The sequence below is a fragment of the Lathyrus oleraceus genome, chromosome 5 (assembly GCF_024323335.1).
Source record: "Lathyrus oleraceus cultivar Zhongwan6 chromosome 5, CAAS_Psat_ZW6_1.0, whole genome shotgun sequence".
Lineage (NCBI taxonomy): Eukaryota > Viridiplantae > Streptophyta > Magnoliopsida > Fabales > Fabaceae > Lathyrus > Lathyrus oleraceus.
The window spans coordinates 128,619,578-128,642,447 of NC_066583.1; the positions used below are offsets into that span (position 1 = coordinate 128,619,578).

A 22,870-nucleotide genomic window follows, 5' to 3' on the forward strand; every position below is an offset into this window, starting at 1 on the left:
TAAGGCATATTCAACTTGATAGCCTTAGCTTGTACCTATTGAAGATAAGGCTCCAAAGAAATACAGTTTGGCTTCCCTAGAACTTCTCTCCCCTTTTTATGCACATGATGTTAGACATGCATAATCTTCTCCTTAAGTACTTTGTTATCTTCACCTTATTTAAAGAAGAGGCCTTCCAATAGGATATTGCTTGGTTTATCTTTCATAGGATAACCAAGCTGACGACGAGCCAATATTGGGTTGTAGTTGATACCTTATTTTGTACAGAGAAGCGGCACATTAGGATACTTTCCACAATTGTCGATGATATTCACTTCATCGTAAGCATGATTAGACCATTCAATATCAGAATGTGTGAGAGACATAATCTTCTGTGACCATAAAAGACCATCCTTAAGATCCCAAAAAGCAGTAGACTGAGGCAAGTGAGAAATAAGCCACTTGTAAAGCAAAGACACACAATATATAATCATCCCCCCATTATAAGAGTTTCCCAGATGAATGGAATGGTAGGTATATGCAAGTAGAGTGGCACACAATATATAATCGTCCCCCCACAATATATAACAAAGTTGTCAACATTAGGAAAGAGGAACAATCCATAAATGAGCAAGGCAAGAATAGCCTCGAAAGCATCCATACTCTTCATACTAGCAAAGTAACGAGCTTTATCCATCAGAGACTTAGTTGGAAACTCAAGAATACCTCCCTTGGTGGTCATATGAGCTTTAATAACAACCATTTTCAAATAAGTAGCTTCAGAAATAACTTTATCCTTAGGAATCTCCTCCAATCCAGAAAATGGGATCTGATCAGAAATAGGTAATCCAAGCAAATATGAATAATCCTCTAATGTGGGCATAAGTTGGTAGTCTAGAAAGGTGAAGCAATGATACAATGGATCATATAACTGGACTTGTGTAGCAAGAACTCCATCTATTATATTGGTATTCAATAGTGTCAGAAGTCTCCCATATCTATCCTTGAGACCTATTGGTTCAACAACCAAATCCCCTAGTTCTCTTAGATCTTCTAGCTTAGGACTTTTGAAAGTGTACTTTTGAGTTCTTCTTCTTCTTCCAAAATCCATGGTAAAAAAGTTCCTGTGGTGTTTGCAACAAGTGTTTCTAAGTTCCTTTAAAAGTTGGTTAAAAATGATGAATGTATGCATCAATGTATGAATGCACAAACAAGAACACAAACATATGGGGTTCAAAGGTTCGATGTAACAAGCATGGAGTCATAGGTTTAACCATCCTAAAAGGTATGTACTAAGGTTCTAAGAAGGTTCCCAAAGTCATTGATCCATCTTTTGGACATTACTAGCAAACTGATTACTCGTGAATCTATAATATTCTCAAGAGAACCTCGTCTGAGTGTAGCATCGCGTATCAACTATTTTAGGTTTTACACCTTTATAGCCATCGCATTATGTCCTAAAAGGCCGAGTGGGGTAAAGGGATGCTAAATTCCTCAGTTTCTCAGGCTCCCAAGTTGAAAGTAGCAATGCTTTCACGATTACTCGTTTAACAAAGACTACCCTCAAAGGGGCTTCCACTGAGCGAGGGATTCTCAAGTCAGCTTGTTCGAGATTACTCCACCCAAGCTTTCTTGACTATACCACCCTCATATCTTATTTATATACTCAAGTCCGGGTTAGGACATATCTCACAATATATGAATCACCAAAAGAAACCCAAACAATATAGCAAACAAGATAATAACACAAATATACAAGATAGGTTTAACCCTCTTGGGGAGATCCCCACTGAAGTCGCAATTTTTGTCGTGGTGAGAATAGGAGACCAAGCTATTAGGTTAACTTGACTCGCAAAACAAAATGTCATCACCAAATTTTAATTTATCCAAGGGAATGGGAAAAGATCAAATAACCCATAAATATGCAATGCAAAATAGTGCAATAAAGAGATTGAAGGTCCGGGGGGTTTGTTATGAAAAAGGAAGGTACTAGCACCCTAATCATCTATAGTATCATATAGGAACTTATTAATATATTTGTGTTTGGTTATTGTTGTTTGCTAAATATTGAGGAGATAAGACGAAAAATGTGTTTTATTGCTTTTTTTTATTTGAAAAAACATAAAGTCTTGTGCCTACGTACCAATGAAGGATCAAAATATCATAGTTCGGGGTACAAATAACAAAAGGATTTGTTTAGTTGATTTTAGAAGAAGAGACAAATTTTCATCTTAAGGAGAATACTCATCTAAACTGCCACAAATATGAGAAGATGGATCTTTGCATCATTATGAAGAAAGGGCTCCAACTTGGATATATAGTTTATAAGTATGCCATTAACTCTTTCATATGGAAAAGAATCAACACCAATTTCAATCATTACTATGGGGTAGGAAATTTATATCTCAACTATAAAGATGATCCATGTCTAGTCTCTTTTGAGAAAGAGTTTAAAAATGAAAAAGGCAATTGGCAATAGTTTTGAATGAGATTTGTGCTTTTTAGTCTTATAGAAAGAGTTTGATATGCTTAAAGTTTTTTTTGAAGCATTTATGAAGAAAGAAAGTTTGAAAATTCAATCGCTTAAAGTCAAGGTTTTTTTATGAAAGAAGTTTAAGTTTGAAAAATCCTAAGATTGGACTAGGGTTTAGAAGAGGATAAAGGACACAAGGTGGGTGAAGGAAGCTACAAACACACACAATGAATATGCACATGACAATAAGTCAACTATAATCCCCTTCCCTTTGATTGAAACATAAGCACGAATATCATGAGAGAAATATCATGGATTAACAATATGCATTAAGCAAGCATATACATAAAATCACTACCATGTATCAAGCTTAAACATCTTAAGACACCAATCAAGGCCATCAATAAAGAATAGAGCAAAAGGCATGACATAGAGAATAATTCATAACACATGGATCATACAAGCATACAAGAAAAAGTGCCTTAAGAATAAATTTTCAAAGTTCATTAAGTCAAAACATCAAACAAGATATATCATGATATCAATCATAAGACATGTAAAGCAATGGTCAAGACATTTTAAAAGTGGACCTATAAGGAGAATACAAGCATGTTAAATCTTAAACAACTATGTCATGCATTAAGAATAAAGAAATGTTTAGGAGAAAGTTCAAAGCACATCAAAGTATCATTTTATGACAAAAATACACCTCATACAAGGGTTCAAGTCATTAGGGTTCATGCTTCTAAGGTTCATACATTAGGGTTTCAAAGCAAGTCATCAACCATAAACATCCATGTACTTCAAGCACAAATCAAATAAACAAGTTATCATTAAGTCTAAGTCCAAGTATAATCATGATGCTCAACACACATGGATCAAAATGGGAGCCAATTGATCATGGGAAAAATTGAACCAAAGCATACTTTAATGAAAATAAAATAAAAAGGAATAAATAATAAAGTTTTTTTCCCCAATTTTTTAATATAAAATTAAAAACTAAATAACAAAATAAATGAGCTTTTTATGAGGGAGTTCATGTTCAAAACAAACATAATGGTAACAAGAATGAGTGAAAATAATGCTTTTATGAGGGATTTCAAAATGAGCTTCTTTTTACCTAACGGAGTGTGTCAGTTGCACCTTCAAAAGCACTTCCAACTGAGAAATAATGATCCCTCTAGCTTCCTTGAGTCGAAATGTGGAAAGAGTGGAAGAATGATTCAATGTTCTTTCTTGCTTGATGATGGATGTTTTTGTGTGTGTCTTGGAGCATTGCAATGAGGCCTCCTTTTATAATGAATGAATTCAGATTTGGTGCAATGGTTATTGGTATTGTTTGATGGACTTTGGATCAAATCTAAATAAAATGGTGAAAAATACAAAAGTGATTTTGCTTTTGGTGTTTAGATAGAGTAAGATCAAAGCAAGATCTATTTGTAAAGCTCAAAGCAAAAGTGGTTCAGAAAAGTGATCTTTATGGAAATGACAATGAAGCTTTATGGCAAAATGATCCATGAATGGTATGTTGTTTGGATAATGGGTCAAGCCCTTATGTAATGCATCAATGGTTTGTGTAAAACACTAATTATGCTAAGATTTAGAATCATCATAGGCTGAAAAGCAATATCTTGAGGTTTAACTTTGGTTTGAACATGAAACTTGGCATGAATATGGACTTTCAATTTAGTCTAACATGGTGACTTTCCTTCTTCGAAACTCCTAGCTCAAGTGTGATAAATTCATGCCAATGGGATCTTTGGGAATATTTTACCATCCTCTACAAATTTCATGTTGGACATTTAGAGAGGTTCAACTTAGATCATGGAGATGATTGGACACCAACTTTGACAATCTTAACTGCTAAACACTTGGAAAATTTTCCAAGTGTTGAACAATTTTACAACTTTGAGATCTTATCTTTATCACTTCATATATTTCAATCCTTATGATACCTTTGGTTCATTGTTTCTACAAAGTTGAAGTATGGAACATTATCTACAAGTACATCCTTTGAGCATGAAAAATGATGGCTTGAGGAAGAAGTTACAAACTTGTAAAGTGGGCTTCATGAACATGCAATTTCATAACTTGGAGAAAAATTGAAAACCCTATATTTAACATTCTTGAACATTTTCTTGATTTTATTGATCAAATGCATTCATCAACCATATTTTCATGATTCTTGACTTGAGAAACTCATGGTTGACCAAAAAAATCTCAAAAGTCAAACTTTGACCTTAAGTAGTTAACTTTTCATCAGATGAATTCTAATTCTTCAATGATCAATGAATCAAACTTATTTAACCAATTGAAGCACATGAATGGATCATAAAGAAGAAATTGAGGATCTTGAATAATATTTCAAACCATTAGATCATGTCTTGGTCAAAAAGTCAACATCATAGCAATCTTGATCAAAACCCTAATTTAGGCATCAGATGAATTTGGAACTTGTTGATCTTGAATGGATGCAATCTTGAACTTGATTATGATGAATGGAAATCACTTGACTATTATAAATTAATGAGAAGCTTGAATTACTGAGGAATGCCCATAATCTTGACCAATTAATCACTTGAGCTCCTTAAACCAACACACCTACCTTGTGAAAGAATCAAACGAGACAAGACATGTTTTTGTATTTTCATAAGATTAGTAATGCATAAAAGACACACACATGATATGTTTGATGCCATGCGAATGATGAAAATAAGATGGGATCTTAGGGGTAAAAATTAGGGTATGACACATATCGTACTGCCAAACATATCTGGGATGGAAAGGTAAAATGAGTTGGATTCATTTTTTTAATTTATGTTTATTATTATATTGCAAGTTTCTTACATAAATTAATATTTTTGCAGGATTGTGATCTGCTGAAGATTATTAACCATGGGCGGAAGATTATTGGTTTGCCTCAGCCGAATGAGGAATGGTTTGGGGTTGCTTTGTCCCTAACTAGGATGAATGACTTGTGCATGACCGATTATATTATGGTAAACCACGAGATGCTTAATCCATTCGTAGAGAGATGGCACAATGAGACCTCATCATATCATCTACCACTTGGTGAGATGTCTATCACACTCGATGATGTATCGTGTTTGCTGCATCATCCGATCAGAGGGAAACTTTTAGATCATGAGAGGATTATCAAAGACGATTCACTCGATATGATGGTAGACTGTTTGAGAGTTGACCCAGAGACTACCATGAGGAAATTTGAAAAAACCAGTGAGGCTCATGCTAAGTTTGAATTCCTGAAAAAAGGTATATACGAATGAGACCGTTCGAGCATAGTAGGCTAGAGGCAATGACGGATAGGTGGGGCTCCATAAAGTGTATGCTATGAGAGGATACTTGTTATATTTGGTTGGCACTCCAATTTTTATGGACAAGAGTGACACTTACGTGGATGTCGTCTACCTATGGTACTTCAAACGAATTCATGAGTATAACTGAAGGGTCGCTCGTTTGGTCTACTTGTACTCGAAGTTATCAAAGGTTTGTATATGGAAGATGAAGCAGGTCACAGATAATATCACACTACTGACGATAATACTTATGTGTCATTTTCATTGATTTTTATAATGCCCTTACCAATGATTCATGTGTTCCAACACTTTTCAATCTTGGATACTCCAACACTTCCCACACATCTCGAACTGGTCTTGTGTGCTGACTTATACTGAGGATATTTCGTATGCGTCTGCATTTTCCCCGCTCAGAGGGAACCAAACGATACATTTGTTCAAAGTCTATCTTGATCGCTTGGTTGTTGAGGACATGCACTTCAACAGTTATATCGATCACCGTGAGATGCAACCATTTGATGACATAATGCTATACTCATGATGGTTGGCTTGTAGATCATGTCTCACTGCTCCTCATCCGCCTGAGAGTGTGATGCGACAATTTGGCTACACTTAGACCATTCACAGATACCTTGTTGTCTATGCTCCTCCTTCTATGACACGTAGAGAGACGAATGATATGTTTGATGATTATCTTAGCATCTGGTATCAGAGGAGGCACAAAGTATCATAGCTGAAAGCGACTGAAGCTACATTGACATATACATCAGGTGGTTCTTTAGGGTGTCACATCCGTATATGGTGTAGGCTACTCCAAGAGATCCATCGAGGCCAACTCATCAAGAGATACTAGAGGAGGAGGAGACACAATTAGATCATTCTCATGATATCTTGCCTAGATGTCGCTGTATATTGGAGATTGCGCACGCATGCATTGGCAGAGGTATTTTCTTCGATGAGTTTCTGATGTGAGGCAATTCCTAGATGCCTTCATGTCAGAGGCACGAGAGGTATTGATGTACCAGAGACAACGTTAGAGTACGAGGGATATTGAAGGCAGAGGAGCCAGGGGAGACAGAGGAAATAGAGTCCAACATACGCAGTAGTGGAGTAGTATATAATAGTTGTACTTTTAATTCATTATGAATTATATTTTATTTTTAATTAATTTTACTTTATCATTTATTTCAATTTTATTTATATATGTCATTTTGGGACCATATATATATATATATATATATATATATATATATATATATATATATATATATATTTGTCATTTTTGTATATCAATTATATGATTTAAATCCCATCACATAACAAGGTTTTTAACGTTTATAAATCATCACTTTCAGTTGCGTAAACCATAAAACAAACATAACTTGCACTGTTCTGATAGGGTATAAAAATGTATCTTCGTAAACTCTAAACGAATGTGCATCTCCAAAATAATAAGCATGTAAAATGCACTTTAGAGTGAGATGCATGATATATGTTGTAAAATATTACGGAGATGTATCTTTAAATCAATTAATATTTTAATTTAAGACGTGATGCGTCGGAAAATACATCTTTAAAATCTGAGGAGAATTTTAGATTTTTCAGAGAATATTTTTCCACCCTAATGAGATAAGAAATTCCATTAATATTATTTTAAAAAATATTTTTAAAAATACTTCTAATATATGTACTGTATTTTAAAAGTAACCTAAAAATATTTAGAGTATTCCAAACATTCGAAAATGTTTTTCTTTAATTAAAAAAAATTCAGATATTCTTACCTATCTCTCGTAAATATTGGCAGCATTTGGGTTACTTTCGTCCCAACACTCTTCATTCCGACATAGCTAGCCTTCACACACTTCACAACACATTCTCTCTCAGACACATTTCTCTCCTTTACATCTCTACCCGCGCACTCTCTCTCAATCAGATTAGGGTTTCTTCTAGGGTTAGGGTTTCACCTTCTAATGCATCAAAACCCCTAATTCCAATCTACATCCAACAATGTACAACTCTATCAACATGTCCGACCAGATCAAGAACAACGAAGACGGTGAAAATCACATCCATTATGATTCACACACCCTTGAAGATGGTTCTGGCGATGGAGAAGGAGCAATACAAGATGTTTCCATCGAAGACGTTTATGTTTCCGGCGATGGAAACCATGCTGACATGTCAATTCAGCGATTCGATGATTCTAGCCAGCTCACACTTTCGTTTCGTGGTCAAGTGTATGTGTTTGATTCTGTTACCCCTGAAAAGGTTGGTTTTTCCTCTTTTCAGTGTTTATTATTTTTTCTATGAAATTTACATACAATTTTGAATCACTTTTAGGTGAATTTTAAGATTCAAGTTTTGTGTTACAGGTTCAATCGGTTTTGTTACTTTTAGGTGGATGTGAATTATCATCGGGTTCTCAATGTTTGGACTCATCGCCCCTAAATCAGAGAGTATAGATATAAATTTAAATACTATATTAGATTGGATATTATTGCTGTAGAATTTCAATCCCAAGCTAAAGTTACTGACAATGTTTTTTTTCTCTTTTAAATTATTTGGGTATCGTAGAGTGGTACTGAATTTCCTACAAGATGTAGTCAGCCACAGCGAGCAGCATCCTTGATTAGGTTTCGTCAGAAAAGGAAAGAGCGGAACTTTGATAAGAAAGTTAGATATGAAGTGCGTCAAGAGGTTGCACTAAGGTCTGAATCTGATTGTAAGCCTAGTTGTTTTCTAGTTAAAACTTAAAACTTATCGTGATTTTACTCTAGTGTATGACATAATTAAAGGGACAATTCTGTCTTGATTGCTATAAATTAAATCAAAACTTTACTCCTTCCATCCCAGGAGGAGTATCACATTTGCCCCCACAAAATGTCCCAAGATGGTAGAAGGATTCAATCCTAATTTGATGAATAATTTTGTTATGCTATGCATATTAATGGAAATGGTTAATTTCTAAAGAATACTGTTGAATCTGGGTGTAATGAAAGCACGCTCATTTTCTTTCTTATTTAATTTCTTTGTATATTTTGGGATATTGTTATTCACTCCTTGAAGCTATTTTTTCTAGGCTGAAATAGATGTACTCTCAGTGGGTATATTCTGAAAGCACTTTGCTCTTATTTCTTTTGATGAGTGACATGCATGAAGTTACTTTTCGAAATCTGAAGATTGAAAAGATTTTGGTTTCTAGCTATTTTTCTTGTGTACATGCATGTAAATCTGATACTTTTCTTGTGTACACATGCATGTAAATCTGATATTTTTCTTGTGTACACATGTATGTGAATCGGATATGACAGGCACGTTAGATTTTAAATTTAAGGTGTAGAGGCGATAAATTAAATAAACATATATTGATACATGTAAAACATTAAACACTGATGCCTCACCGCTCAGTGAACCTCTTTGCTCCCAATTGCTGGTGTTGGAGCATTTCACTGTTATGGATGAGCCCTGCAAACAGCTCTTGGTGACTGAAGTGGATGACACTCCTTCCTCTGGTTTGCACCATTCTGTCTGTTTTCACCATACGCTACCCTCTCAACTTTTGTAGTTTTTCTTTTCTTTTCTTTCTTCCAAGTAAGCTGCCGATCAAAGAGGAAAAACCTATTTTTTACGTTACTGTCTTTTTTGTTAATGGCAATTGAAATTACTGTCCTTCCTTTATGGGTAATAGTCCGTATTTTCCTTTCATTTAAATATTATAATACCTGTTAGACTTTCAATATGGTGCCACTTTTTTGTCAGGATAATTGATGAAAGCATTTTCATTTTTGTTTACTGAAACTTCTTTTACTGTTGATTTATTTTGAAGTCCAGTGGGTTTAAAGTCATTAGGATTATTAATTAGATGTGCTACAAGTATTTGCAGTAGTTTCATTGCTGCTGCTGTATTTTCAGTAGCAGCCATTCTACACCGTTTACTATTTCACATATAGCCTTTTTGGGGGTATACACTCCAAGCTCTGTTTTGTATCTGTCCTTAACCAGTTTATATTTTTATTACTTTGTTTCTGATTTAGGAGATAAATATTGACCATAATAAGTTCAAAGACAAAACAAACATTAGTGCTTACATGTTATCCGTTCCTCCTGACATCTGCAAAACTTTAATTGAATACAAAGTGACTTCAAGTATATTTCATACTATGATAGTGTACTCAATCAGTACGCTGGATGCTTGATATATCGGCCAATTATATTTAGGGGTGGCAAAACGGGCCCGGCCCGCTGGGCATGCCCATTTGCCTGCATTTTTTCACGGGCCGAGTCAAGGTTTTAGACTCACGTCCTCTACTATGCCCGCCCTGCTTTTTGCGGCCGCAAGTAATAACGGGCATGAAGTTTTGCAACTTTTAGGCTTTAGGGGTGCAGAGTCCGCCCCACCCTCATCTTTTTTGCAGGGGAGCCAAGGTTTTAGACCTGCTTCCTCTACTATGTACGCTCCGCCCCGTCCTGTTTTTGCAGGCTTTTACGGGGTAGGCATGCCCGTTTGCCACTCCTACTTATATTGCTAGCATGCTTTAGTGAAAGGTTATATTTCAAACTCTGAAATTTGGTTCTATGGCATCTTCATTAAACACACCCTTTATGTTTGGTCTATTTTGTGAAAACTCAACACCCTTGTCTCATATATTGATCACTCTTGTAAAAGTTCATTGACTTCTTTAATAATATACCAATCATTAACAGTATCTCCAAAAGACAGTTGCGAGTGTTCCTCTTTATTGGGATGTGCTAGTTTGGATTGTATTGACAAATGGCTTGGTGCCTCGGTATTTGTTCATAATTTGTTTTCAACTTTATTTGCACCATACCTATTTCTTTTCTATTTTTTAATGCAGGATGCAACGTAGTAAGGGCCAATTTACATCAGCTAAGAAACAAGATGGAGCTAATAACTGGGGATCTGATCCAGAGTCAGGGCAAGATGTGGTTCAATCTGAAACTGCGTAAGTTTTTGACTGAATATGGGTTTGGTGGTGCTGTTTTAGATGTGACATTGGATGTTTCACCATCTCCTTGATTTGCTTGGTTGTACAGATGCACGCACTGTGGAATCAGTTCAAGATCCACCCCTATGATGCGAAGGGGGCCATCTGGCCCAAGGACACTTTGCAATGCTTGTGGTCTGTTTTGGGCAAACAGAGTAAGTATTTATCATCCATATGTTTTGTTCTGGGTGGGAATCCTCTTGTACACGTTCATCTATCTAGAGCAGTTGAAATTGAAAATAGATAAGCTATTTCCTCTATGTCTCTCTCGTGTTATGTGTCAGACTCTTGGTCTTGGATCTCACTTTACTTTGCTATTAAAGATTGGCTTGTCCACCTGCAGTGTGGACAGATTATTCTTCACACCAGATGACTTTGATGTAGGAGTGTTATATCAGCTAGATGTTAGTCGCAGAGCTCTCATTTTAAGCAGAGGCTCTCCCCTTCTAGTACTGTTTTTTCATTTTATTGGAAATGCAAAACAGATATGTGAGTTGTTGGCTGAGAGTTGGTTTCATTTTGAGAAGACGTTGAATGCTTACATGTTCATTAGTTTCTACACAATCATCATTGCAAACTCTTGCAGATTTTTGTCTAATATTTGCTCTTGCTATTTGTGATCATCAAAATCTTTGGATGTTGATTTTGTTGATATTGATTTCATTGCACATGTGAACTATTTTCTTCATGAGTGGCAAATGTTTATTTAAACTCTTTTGCCTTCCATTTCAAAGCACATCAAAGGAGGTGCATCTGTATTATTGCAAGCATTAAATTCAAATTTATCCAACTGTGAATCTAATGATTCTAATTGTAGAGCCGCCAGTAGTTGCGCATTCTGACAATGAAATTTTGCAGGGTACTTTGAGGGATCTATCTACTTCTAGGAGAAACCACGAACAGCACGCTCTTCCGCCACCTGAGCAGGTATGCTGTCATTCACTAGATTGGGTATTGTTTAATTGTGTTTTGGGGAGTACAGCAGTCACATTTTGAAAATGAAATTCTGCAGAGTACTTTGAGGGACCTTTCTAATTCTAAGAGAAACCATGAACCCCACGCTCTTCCACCACCCGAGCAGGTATGGTTTCTATTGACTACAATGAGTTAATGTTTGCTCTTAGTGGTAGTAAATGCATCCTTTTACCTCTTATATACACTTGATGACCAGGTCAGCGAGGTTAATGACTTGAACTGTGAGACTGCTATTCCTGCGCATAATGATTCTGTTGATGATAAAACAGCTTTGACATCCGATCAATGAGTTTTCCAGTCCCAGAAAATGACAGTCAATGGCTCTGCGCTCCCGAGTTTATTGTAATTCCACTCGATTCGACTGATAGAATGTACAGCTCTAGAGAGGCTCTCATCAACACACAAGGTCGATTTAAGACGTGCTCTCGGATTAGTCGTACTAGCTGTTTATTTATGAATGTATAAAGTGGAATTTGAATGATGAAGATTTGTTTTCATTGGGTGGACGCTAGTTTTAGTTTGATATTTAAATTAATGTAAAAATGTGCCCAACAGTATGCAATAGTTCCGATGGAATATTTTTCCTCTTCCCATTTAAAGAAGGCTGGTTAGCCATGTGCCAAAAGGGATATTTTTGGTCCTCCGTTATACTATCCGATAATGTGGCACTCTTATTAATGAGTAGGATACATGTTTTTCTATCATTATTGTGGTTATTAATTTTAAGTTTAAATGCACTTTTTTTTAATCAAAAATAATTTTTAGTTTTTTATTAATTAAATTTTGATCTCTATTTTACTTGGGTCCCAACGGCCTCTGATGTTTTGATATCTTTTTGATGCTCGGACGTGAAGAATGGGGTGTGGTATTTCTTGGTGTTGATGACAAGTTATGAGGGTGGTATTTTTGATGTCAGTTTCTCATTTATGATATTTTTTGCAACTATGAATTTCAACTGCCTTTCACCGCATTCGAGTCTTTTGCTGTCAAATCTACTATTGGATCTCTTGCAAATTTACCCTTCATCATGGTATTTTGTGTTGGTTTCTCAAATCTACTATTGGATCTCTTGTTAATTTACCCTTCATCTTGGTATTTTGGACTCAGCGACGAGTTTTTCATCATTTGTGTGTTTATGTTAATTTGAGGTTTGGTATTTTGTATCATGTTTCATTTTAATTGGGAGTGTCTAGGGTTCAGTTGTTTGTGTCGGTGTTCCTGATTTTCTAGCTCTTATTCCGCCCATATTATAATTATTGTTGTTGTTTTGTACTTTATCCACTGATCAAGATCTCACTGGTTGATGTGCACTTTCAGTGTACCTTGTAAATCGCACTTTAACCAGTGTTGGTCGAGTGACCATTTTAATGAAAATGTGTAGGGTTGCATTTTGCTCTTAAGAGGTTGAAAGATGTGGAGACACGATCTTTGAAGAAATTAAGAGACTACACATGACTTGTGTGCAGGCTGCCCACCATGTCTCATAGATTTCTATATTCTCTTTTTCTCCACGAAGGAGGATGATATTGTCATTTTTAGTGTGAATTTTCCTTTATCTTATCGTCTTTATTTTGTTATCTTGTAGATGATGTGATAGGAGGGAATGTATTCAAGAAGATAGTGGAGCAAAAAACTTGTTCTATAAGTACTGGTATGTCGATCCCCATATGCACCAATCCAAGTCCAATAAGGAAGTTATCATTCCCGATGAAGTTGGAAGGCCGTCTTTGTCTTCCAAACAAATTAAATTGTTGTGATTTTGTTCGTCAATGAGTATCTTAAGATGGTTATTTTTTATGATGAGAATGATTCCATTTTTCTTCGTTTAGTCGTAACTCCTCTTCACCCAGACCCGTCAAAGATTCAAGCTTTAGTCTTGGTTGTAGACGTCAATTGCAGGGCCGATCCAATCAATTCAGAGGGTCTATTCTAATTTTAAAAATAGGCCTAAATTTAAAAAATATATAATTTTAATAATTAAAATGACAAGCAAAAGATAAAATTATATATTAAAGAAATGAAGTACCAAAAACTCAAAGTATTGTTTAAACTATAAATATCATTTCATACAACTTAAAGTAACTAACTATTTAAAAGAGTCTTCCTACGAACATTTTTTGAAGCAAATTCGTTAACTAAGTCTTCATATTTTATTGTCTCCAAAATATTATTTTCCACTACTGTTAATGCCAATCCATTAAGTCTTTCCTGTGACATGGTAGACCGCAAGCAAGTCTTTAACAACTTCAATTTTGAAAAACTTCTTTCTGCAGAAGCAACTGTTACAGGAATAGTCAATAAAATTCTATATGCAATAACTCTATTAGGAAAACAATCCAAGCCTTTCAAAAATAATAATATATCAATAGGTCTTATGATTTCTTCAGGCAACATTTCTCTTAGTAACTTCAACTCTGCAAAAAATTCATTCCCGTCAATATCAGATTGCTCATTATGTCAATACCTGTTCAAAGTTACTACAACAAGACTTCAAAGTTGCATCATTCAATGGTTGTAATTTGTGAGAAGTAAACAAAAAACCAAAAATACTTTCATACTCTTGGTATTGCTCAAATCTCTTATTAAGAGAAACAAGAGCTTGATCAACAAGGTAAAGAAAATAATTAACTCTGAAAGATTCTTCTTCTGATAGCTCGACTTCTGGAATATTCAAATTCTCATCAAATTGTCTTTTTCTTTTAATTATACGCCTTTGAGGAAATGTTGGGGCAATATTCAATTCCATCGCAATTTCCTTTAGCGTTAACCAATGCCTTATAAAAATCTGTTTCTTTATATTCCTCAAAATATAAAATCAACCCCTTTATGTTTTTCATAGCAACATCAATAAGCATATTTTTTTTCTGTAAAAGCTTGCTAACAGAATTAATTGCAAATAATATTTCAAACCAAATAATTATGGCCATCAAAAACTCAAAATCATCAAGCTTATTTGTTGCTAGGGATTTAGCTTCATTTTGTATTTTAAGATCAAGATCATTTTCTGACACTTCAAGTAAAACTTCTGTAAAATCTAACATTTGAGTTCTTATAGCTTTGACACTTTCTACACGACTCTCCCAACGAGTGGATGACAATAATTTTGGTGTCAACCCCTTTACATTATCTTTCAAAATTTTCCATTTCTTAGTAGAATTGGCAAAAATTGTATAAATGCGTTGAATAACTCCAAAAAAAATCCTAGCTTTATTACAAGAGTTAGCCATATCACACAATATCAAATTAAGACTATGACAACCACAAGGAGTATAAAAGGCTCTCAGATTCCTATCTAAAAATCTCTTTTGTACACCTTGATGTTTTCCTTTCATATTTGACCCATTATCATAACCTTGCCTTCTCACATCAAATAGGTCGAGACCAAGTTCTTTCAATTCATTTTGTAAAACATCAAAAAGCCATTTATCAGTTGTATCATTCACATTCAAAAATCCTAAAAATGATTCCTCAATACTAATAGAAGCTGAAGAAATATCCACATATCTTATTATCAAAGACATCTGCTCTTGGTGACTAATATCAGGAGTACAATCAAGTATCACTGAGAAATACTTTGCCTGTTTAATTTTTCTAATGATTTCAATTTTAATCGCAGAACCAAGCAATGAAATCAAGTCATTTTGTATTTTATTTCCAAGATAATGAATGTGAATTTTTTGAGTTGCAACACGTCTAACATGTTCTTGGATGATTGGGTCAAATTCAGCTAACATTTCAATCAAACCCAAAAAATTGTCATTGCTATCTTCGTACAATTTCTCCTTAGAACCACGAAAGGCCAAATTATGTTTAGCAATAAACTTCACTATTGAAATAACTCTTTTTAAAACATTTTTCCAATGATTCTTTTCTTTCTCAATTAATCTTTGAGTCGCTTTATCAATAGTTTGAAATTTTTGCAGCCTTTGACGATACTCATACCAAATAGTCATATTTTTAACATGTTCCATACCTAACTCGTGCTCTTTAATTCTTGCACCAACATGTACCCAATCACTATAACCCTCATTTGCTAATTGTCCCCTAGAAATCCCATTTTTAAAAACTTTACAGCAAAAACAAAATAATCTATCAAGCTCTTTCGAATAAATAAGCCAATCTCTATCACACATCTCTCCATTTGCTAAAGTTCTAGTATACAAATTAGTCATAAAGCGTCTATTCAAACTATCTCTAGGACCTTTCACAATAGAATTATCTCCTTTAGGACCTTTCGCAACTAATAAATCAACCATTTTAGGTTGAAGACGATCCCAATTTCTTGGATCAAATATATCATAATCAACATTATTATCATCATTATTAATTTCTTCAAGATTATCAACATCATCATTATTAACTTCATCAACAATGGACACACTATCAAGATTATCATTTTCAATGGGCACAGTATCAAGATTATCATTTTCAAAAGGCACACTATCAAGATTATCATTTTCAATGGGCACATTATCAAGAAATTCAACATCAATATTATCAACATAATGACTTTCATTTGAAACTTGTGGTTCTTTGATTAAAAATTTATCAAGAGCTCCTACTTGAGATTGAATTAACTCTTCAATTTTTTTCTTTTTCTTATGCTTATCATTTCCACATTCATATTTCCTATTCTTAGGAGGGATAGTAAAAAAACCTGGAATATCTCACTATTTCTTTTATGTTTGTTGATGATCTACTAATAATCCTGTTCTGAAATTGTATCCCTACACATTAAATTATTACATTAGTAATAAGAAAAATAGAAAATCAATTACATTTAAATAAAGGAAATTATACATTAATCATAAAAATAAAACATTGAAAATTAGTAATTAAAAATTAGTTAAAAAAAGTAAATTAATATAATAATATTTAATATAACATAAATTCATCCATAAAATAAAATATTGATACTGTATCACTTTCTTTTTCTTTTTGTAAAAAATAACTATTCAAATCATACTTATTCATAAAATGGTACTACTAATCAAATCATACTTATTTATTCATAAAAATCAAATTCAATTAATAATAATACTGCAGTGCATACCATTTATTTTTGTTTTTCTAACAAGATCCTCCACCAATTTATTAATAGTAATAATATAATAATATTAATATCCAACAAATCTTATTAGCACTACTGTTACTGTTACCGTACCAAATAAAATAAAATCTGCATTTTCAACAATTTTTTTTATATGCAGATTTTTATAATTACTCTCTTTTAATACCTTCAAAGTCAATTTAAATATTCAATTTATTCCAATTAAAATTACTCTTTTTTCTACCTTCAAAATCAAATCACAGTAAAAAGTAAATAATTTTTTAAATGGATGGAAAGAAAGTGATTCAAGAAACAAACCTGATAGAGAAGAGGATTGATGTGCGGCGGTGGTACAACGTTTTGTTACAGTGGTGCGGCGAAAGTTTTGTTACAATAGTAAAGAGAAGGTTTTTAGAGAAAATTTTTTGTTTTCCTTTTCTTTATTTCATGGTTCTGAGAAGAGAAAGAGGGAGAAAATCAAAAGTTTTTCTGATACCAAACGTTTTATTTTCCATTTTTTTTATATTCAATAATAATAATAATAAAATATGGCCCCCCTATAATTATGAGGCCCGATGTTACAACACTCCCTGCACATGAATAGGGCCGACACTGGTCAATTGGGTTGTTGATTTGGGACCTTTGGACCGCTAGTCTACGCTTATATAATGTACTTCTCATATAGTTTGCTTAATGACTTAAACTTGTTACTGCTTAGTCGGCGAGGGAAGATCGACTCTTCGAAGGAATTAAGACATGCTAACCTGGAGGCTCACAAAGGCACATATAAAGTCCTGCAAGTGTATGTTAGGATGGAAGAGGTATTCATGAAATTGCGACAACATGATGTGGAGCTGAGAAGTTCTTGGGAGAACTTAAACATAACTGTTGAGAATTACCGAGCTTCAGAAAGTTATCTGAAGGATCAAATTATGTTGACGAAGGAAAAAGTAGATACGAGCCCATAACATTTATATATAATGAGCGTCAGGAGATAATGAAGGCTCGATGAACTACTTTGAAAAATAGGGTTGCTTCTCTTAAATCATAAAATATACGTTTAAAGAAGTATTCTGATAAAGTTAGACTCGTGAATACTTAAAATAAAATTATCTTGTTGGCTGCATTAAACACAAAATTAAAGATACTCCATCAAGAGGCCCACCTTAGTTATGCTCTGAATATGAGTCGAAAATTACTAGCGTCTATATACAAAGCTTTAAAAACGTCCATGCTCAACTTCGTGCATTGAATCCCAACATGCCTATGAAGACCATATGTCTAAATGCTTGCAAAACATAATATATGGTAGGATTTAGTAAACACCGATCTTTGAGTAAGTGTTTACTGTGAATTTTGGTAAACAAAAACAAGTTATAATTCACTTAAGAGATTAAACTCGAAAAGATCCTGAAACATATTTGTGTGAATCATGAATTTTAAATGATTTGTGACATAAATGTCAAAAATGTGCAATTTGACAATAGTGACTGAAAATGGAAATGCAGTTTAAAAGTAATGATTGGAATTTAAATTGAAATCGAAATACATAAGAAATAAAATGACAAATGCAAAAATGATTTGAATATAAAAGAAACTTTAATTGGTAAAAAGTTGAACGCATATGTACATTCTTGACACTATTTTCTCAATCACACAAATATTTTGAGTTTTTGTAGAATTTTTACAATTTGCGGACCTCTAAAACTCAAAATGAATGCTACTTATATACTAATCCTAAAGTAATTGTCTACAACAGTCGACTAAACATAACATGCCACGTTTTCACTTTCATGCAGCCTCCGTCTTCGACGAGCTTCCACGTGTCTTTCAGTAACCGTTTGATCTTATCCATTTACACGTCATTCGACTGTAGAAAATATCTTAAAAGCTCTAAATTTTACTAAGTCCCAAAACTCTTTAGTCCTTATCTGACTGCAATCTCGATCACAGTGACATTCCTTGTCGACAACCAAAATCATTATTATATGATTCTCATTACATTCTTGTAATCTTGCTGGTGTCGAAAATCTGAGATAACAAATTGTTCCCCAAAATGCCATGTTTTGATTTCAAATCAACATAGAAAAATGTGGCATTTTTGAATGTCTTTTCGACACCGTTTCAACTCCTCTGTTGATGTCATTGTCATCATTACCACTTTATGTGCATTGTCTTTTCCAGAAAATATTTTAAGAATCCCATTATTGCTCCTAATTTCTAGAAGATCATGCTTTTGCATGTCTTATTAACCGCTCAACTCACATCAATTTCTCTACTTCTTACAAACTTTTCCACTTCTTAAGACACGAAGTGATCCATATTTCCATGTATCTTCCAAGTGTTTGATACTAAGGCGGAAGGCAACTTTCTAAATACCTTTACAACACACACTTTTCATCTTCTTCACTTTCGTTTTCAACTATTTTTGCGTACATAACAAAATCCTTTCTCTTCTCAACAAGCTATACAAACTTCATTAATGGCGACTAACACAACATCCAACAAGTTCGATACTAGGAAGAATCCAATGGCTTACACAATAAGATGGTGAATGTAGGGATTTTGTCCCTGAACCACCAATGGAAAAAGAGAGAATCGCCATTTGGAAAAACCAAGCACTCATTCCCTTCACTCTTTCTAGTAAACTGCTAGCATTTCTCGGACCATACCCAACTACTAAAACCCGCATTGAAAAAGTAAAGAACTTTTTCTCGTGTTATCCCATCATCATGCCTTCAACGTTCGAAGAACGCTCTCTCGACTTGTCCTTTATGGAGACACCGACGCGTGTCTTTCAATCTACACCTCCTACCCAACGCAAAGAATACCTTGTCTGGCTCAATAAAGTCGAAAGCAAGAAATAAAATCAATGGTGAGATTTAGGCATCTTCTACATGATACAAATTTCTTGAACGGGCCCTAGGTATAACCCGACCATGTTACTTGTTTCAATCTTCTTTTTGGAAGGTTCGACTAATACCTTTTTGTTCCCTTGTGGAATACTTACGACAACTGAAGGTATGAAAAACACAAGAAATAGGGGTTTGAATTGGGTTTTAAAAATAAAAGCTTTTTACCAACTAAAAAAACTTCACACAATCAAAATAACAAAGAGAGAAAGACACAAGGATTTTTATCCTAGTTCGCTTGAAATCAAAGTTACTCCAGTCCAACTGCAAAGGTGATTTCGCCTTATACACAAGGACTTAATCCACTATAAGTAAACAGATTACAAAAATATCACAAAGAACAACTTTCTTTGTCTTCTCAAGGATCCGACTACAACTTAGTCTCCTTAAGGAAATCACAAAGAACAACTTTTTTTGTCTTCTCAAGGATCCGACTACAACTTAGTCTCCTTAAGGAAATACAGACAAAGAAGTTTGAATACAACTTTTTGTGTTACAAGTTACTTCTACACAAACAATTTTACACAAATGAAATACAAATACTTAAAGAAAAATAAGCACAACTTGAGAGCTTTTTCACGTATAAAACAATATTGTAAATTTTTTTAGCAGCTTTCTTCAAGTCTCCAAGTCATACTTATATATCATAAGAAAGGAACTGTTGGAAGGAAAATTCGGGATACTAAAAAGCAGCTGTCCACAAACGAATTAGTGACATGTGTGAAGAATAGTACTGCCCTTCGCCCATGTTTTTAGGTAATGGAAGGAATATTTGATTTGTACCATGTACTATTTTATCACATATTCACTTTGATCTTATCTTCAAATTCATTGGCTTCTGATGAAAAGTTGATGAAACATGAAAATAAGAAACACAAAGCTAAAATCAGAATCTTCAGAATCTTCAGTCAGAGCCTTGACCACGTCAGCGTCTGGCTTGAGATCTTCAAAGTCTTCAGCTAAGTAACATAACTTCAGAGTCTTCAGTCAGAACCTTGACAGCGTTAGTGTCTGACTTGAGATCTTCAGAGACTTCAGTTAAGTAACACAATTTCAGAAGTTTTCCATTCTTCAGAAGCTTGATAACCAGAGTCACATCCAGCAGCAAAAGCGGAGAGAACATTGCAACAACAAACATAACGTCTTTCAGAACTTCTTATGAGTGAATCAACGCATAAGCAGAAAGAACATTGCAGCAAGAACATAACATCTTTCAGAACTTCTTAAGAGTGAATCGGCACAGGAGTAGAAAAACATTGTAGTAACAACATTGCGTCTTTTAGAACTTATCAAGAGTGATTCAACGCATAAGCGGAATTCAGAAACATATGACGTTGCACGTCATAAAATCATAATCATAACTGGTTGTTAAAGATACACAATAACAAACCATTAGAGTATCAAAATTATTCTCACACAACTACTACATTGTTATCACTAAAACCTAAAGGTATGGATGCAGAACTAAGTCTTATTCTAACAATCTCCCTCTTTTTGATGATGACAAAACCATGTATTTTGATGAACAGTTTTGTACATGATAATCACATAAGGATACATTACAAAGAAGCACAAAGCTCCCCTTGAGATGTACAATCCCCAAAAGATAAAATCAAAATGAAATAACACTTTCCTGATTAATCTTTTTGCAGAACCAGAATGATCTTCTATCAGAATCTGACCTGCCTTCAGAAGTTGCTTGAACTTATCCAGAACACTGGTTGTCAAAGTCAACACTTTGATGAACTTCACTTCAGAATCTTGGTTGAACTCTTTTTGAAGGAGCTTCAGAGCCTGATTCTTTTTTAAAGAGATTCAGAGCCTGGTTACAAACTCTTTTTAAAGAGCTTTAGAACCTGGTTAAAACCTTAGAACTTGGTTGAATCAATTCTGGTTAGTATGGAATTCACAATTACTCAGAACGTGATGCCTGGTTATGTCTGGTTGGAAGTCTTTCTCAAACGATGAAGTTAACACTTCAGACTCAAAGAGTAAACCATTTCTTTATAAACTTGTAACTTAAGTTATGATTTGAAAAACTTCAAGAGCTTCTGATCTTTTTGACTTTCCCTTAAAAACAACTAACAAAATATTCTTCGAATTAGTTGTTAGCAGAAACATTTGAAAATGTTTGGGTTCTGATTCACAATGAGAGTCTTTAGAATCACTTCATAATCATTCCAGAAGAAGTTCCAACAACATTCTGATTCTAAAAAACAACAATTTGTTGTTCTAACTCACAATCTTGAGCTTTCTGTTGCTCTTCAGAAACAACTTGCTTGCCTCGATCCAGCTGAGCAAAAGTATCTTTCATGACAACATCTGCATGTCTAGAAGCTTCCTCAGTCTCATTTGCTTCTTTCTTAATTTCAGGAGCATGAGGACATAATGGAGCACGCCATAACTGTAAGACTTCCATTGTAGGTACAAACCTTAAACAAAATTTCCTTTCAGAAACTTTGTATCCAAAGTTCTCCAACTTAGTAAATTTGGAATTAACCCATCTCCGATATGCTTCTCAGGCTGCATCACTTTCTGCTGGATTAATGGATAGAACATTCATCCACATAGCAGCGCGAAAGCACCTTTGTGAATTTGATTCAAATTTCTTAAGAATCTTACCAACATTAGGTTCTTTAGGTTTTGGTTCTGACATAAATATCAGTTATTTTAGGGTGATAGTCAGGGCCATAGACATTGGGAACAACAAGAGAGGGAATGTCTGAATATTATTCAACATCAGAATCAGACACAACGTGATTTGGTTCAAAGTTGAACAAGCCTTGGGGAGTGCCCTTAGAATCTTGGTCACCAGAATCTCTCGAAGAAGTTTTCTGGGTGGCTCACTTGGATTATTTGGTTAGGGAGAAGAAATATCTATTGATAGTGGTGGAATGAATGATGATAGAATTTGTGGATGAGGTGGTGTTTGTGGTTTTTGTTTTTTTTTGTTGTTATTGTAAATGAGTTTTAGAAACTATAAGAGTTTTTGTAGCAGGTTCTAGAATTGTTATATTTATGGGTGGTGGTTGTGGAATTGGATTTGGAATAGTGAAAATGATATGAGATGGAGATGGAGATGGTGGTGTTGGTAAACCACTTTCAAAAACATTAGAATCAGAAACGAAAAGAGTTCCGGCCTTAGAAGACTTACTAGG

General features: G+C 34.3%; 2 protein-coding genes across 2 annotated transcripts; one reads left to right on the top strand and one right to left on the bottom strand.

The window, feature by feature from the left end:
• Positions 1 to 7,544: 7,544 nt before the first annotated feature.
• LOC127088284 (GATA transcription factor 25) lies at positions 7,545 to 12,454 on the top strand. The gene is made up of 8 exons (XM_051029211.1): positions 7,545 to 8,037; positions 8,142 to 8,225; positions 8,344 to 8,477; positions 10,626 to 10,733; positions 10,825 to 10,930; positions 11,634 to 11,702; positions 11,788 to 11,856; positions 11,947 to 12,454. Exons 1-8 carry the CDS (start codon positions 7,777 to 7,779, stop codon positions 12,037 to 12,039), a joined length of 924 nt encoding a protein of 307 aa, XP_050885168.1. The 5' UTR covers positions 7,545 to 7,776; the 3' UTR covers positions 12,040 to 12,454.
• Positions 12,455 to 14,449: 1,995 nt separating this feature from the next.
• Positions 14,450 to 22,131, bottom strand: LOC127079199 (uncharacterized). Its single transcript, XM_051019616.1, has 3 exons — positions 21,954 to 22,131; positions 16,408 to 16,477; positions 14,450 to 16,130 (listed from the first exon to the last, which is right to left on the bottom strand). Exons 1-3 carry the CDS (start codon positions 22,129 to 22,131, stop codon positions 14,450 to 14,452), a joined length of 1,929 nt encoding a protein of 642 aa, XP_050875573.1.
• Between the last annotated feature and the right edge of the window lie 739 nt (positions 22,132 to 22,870).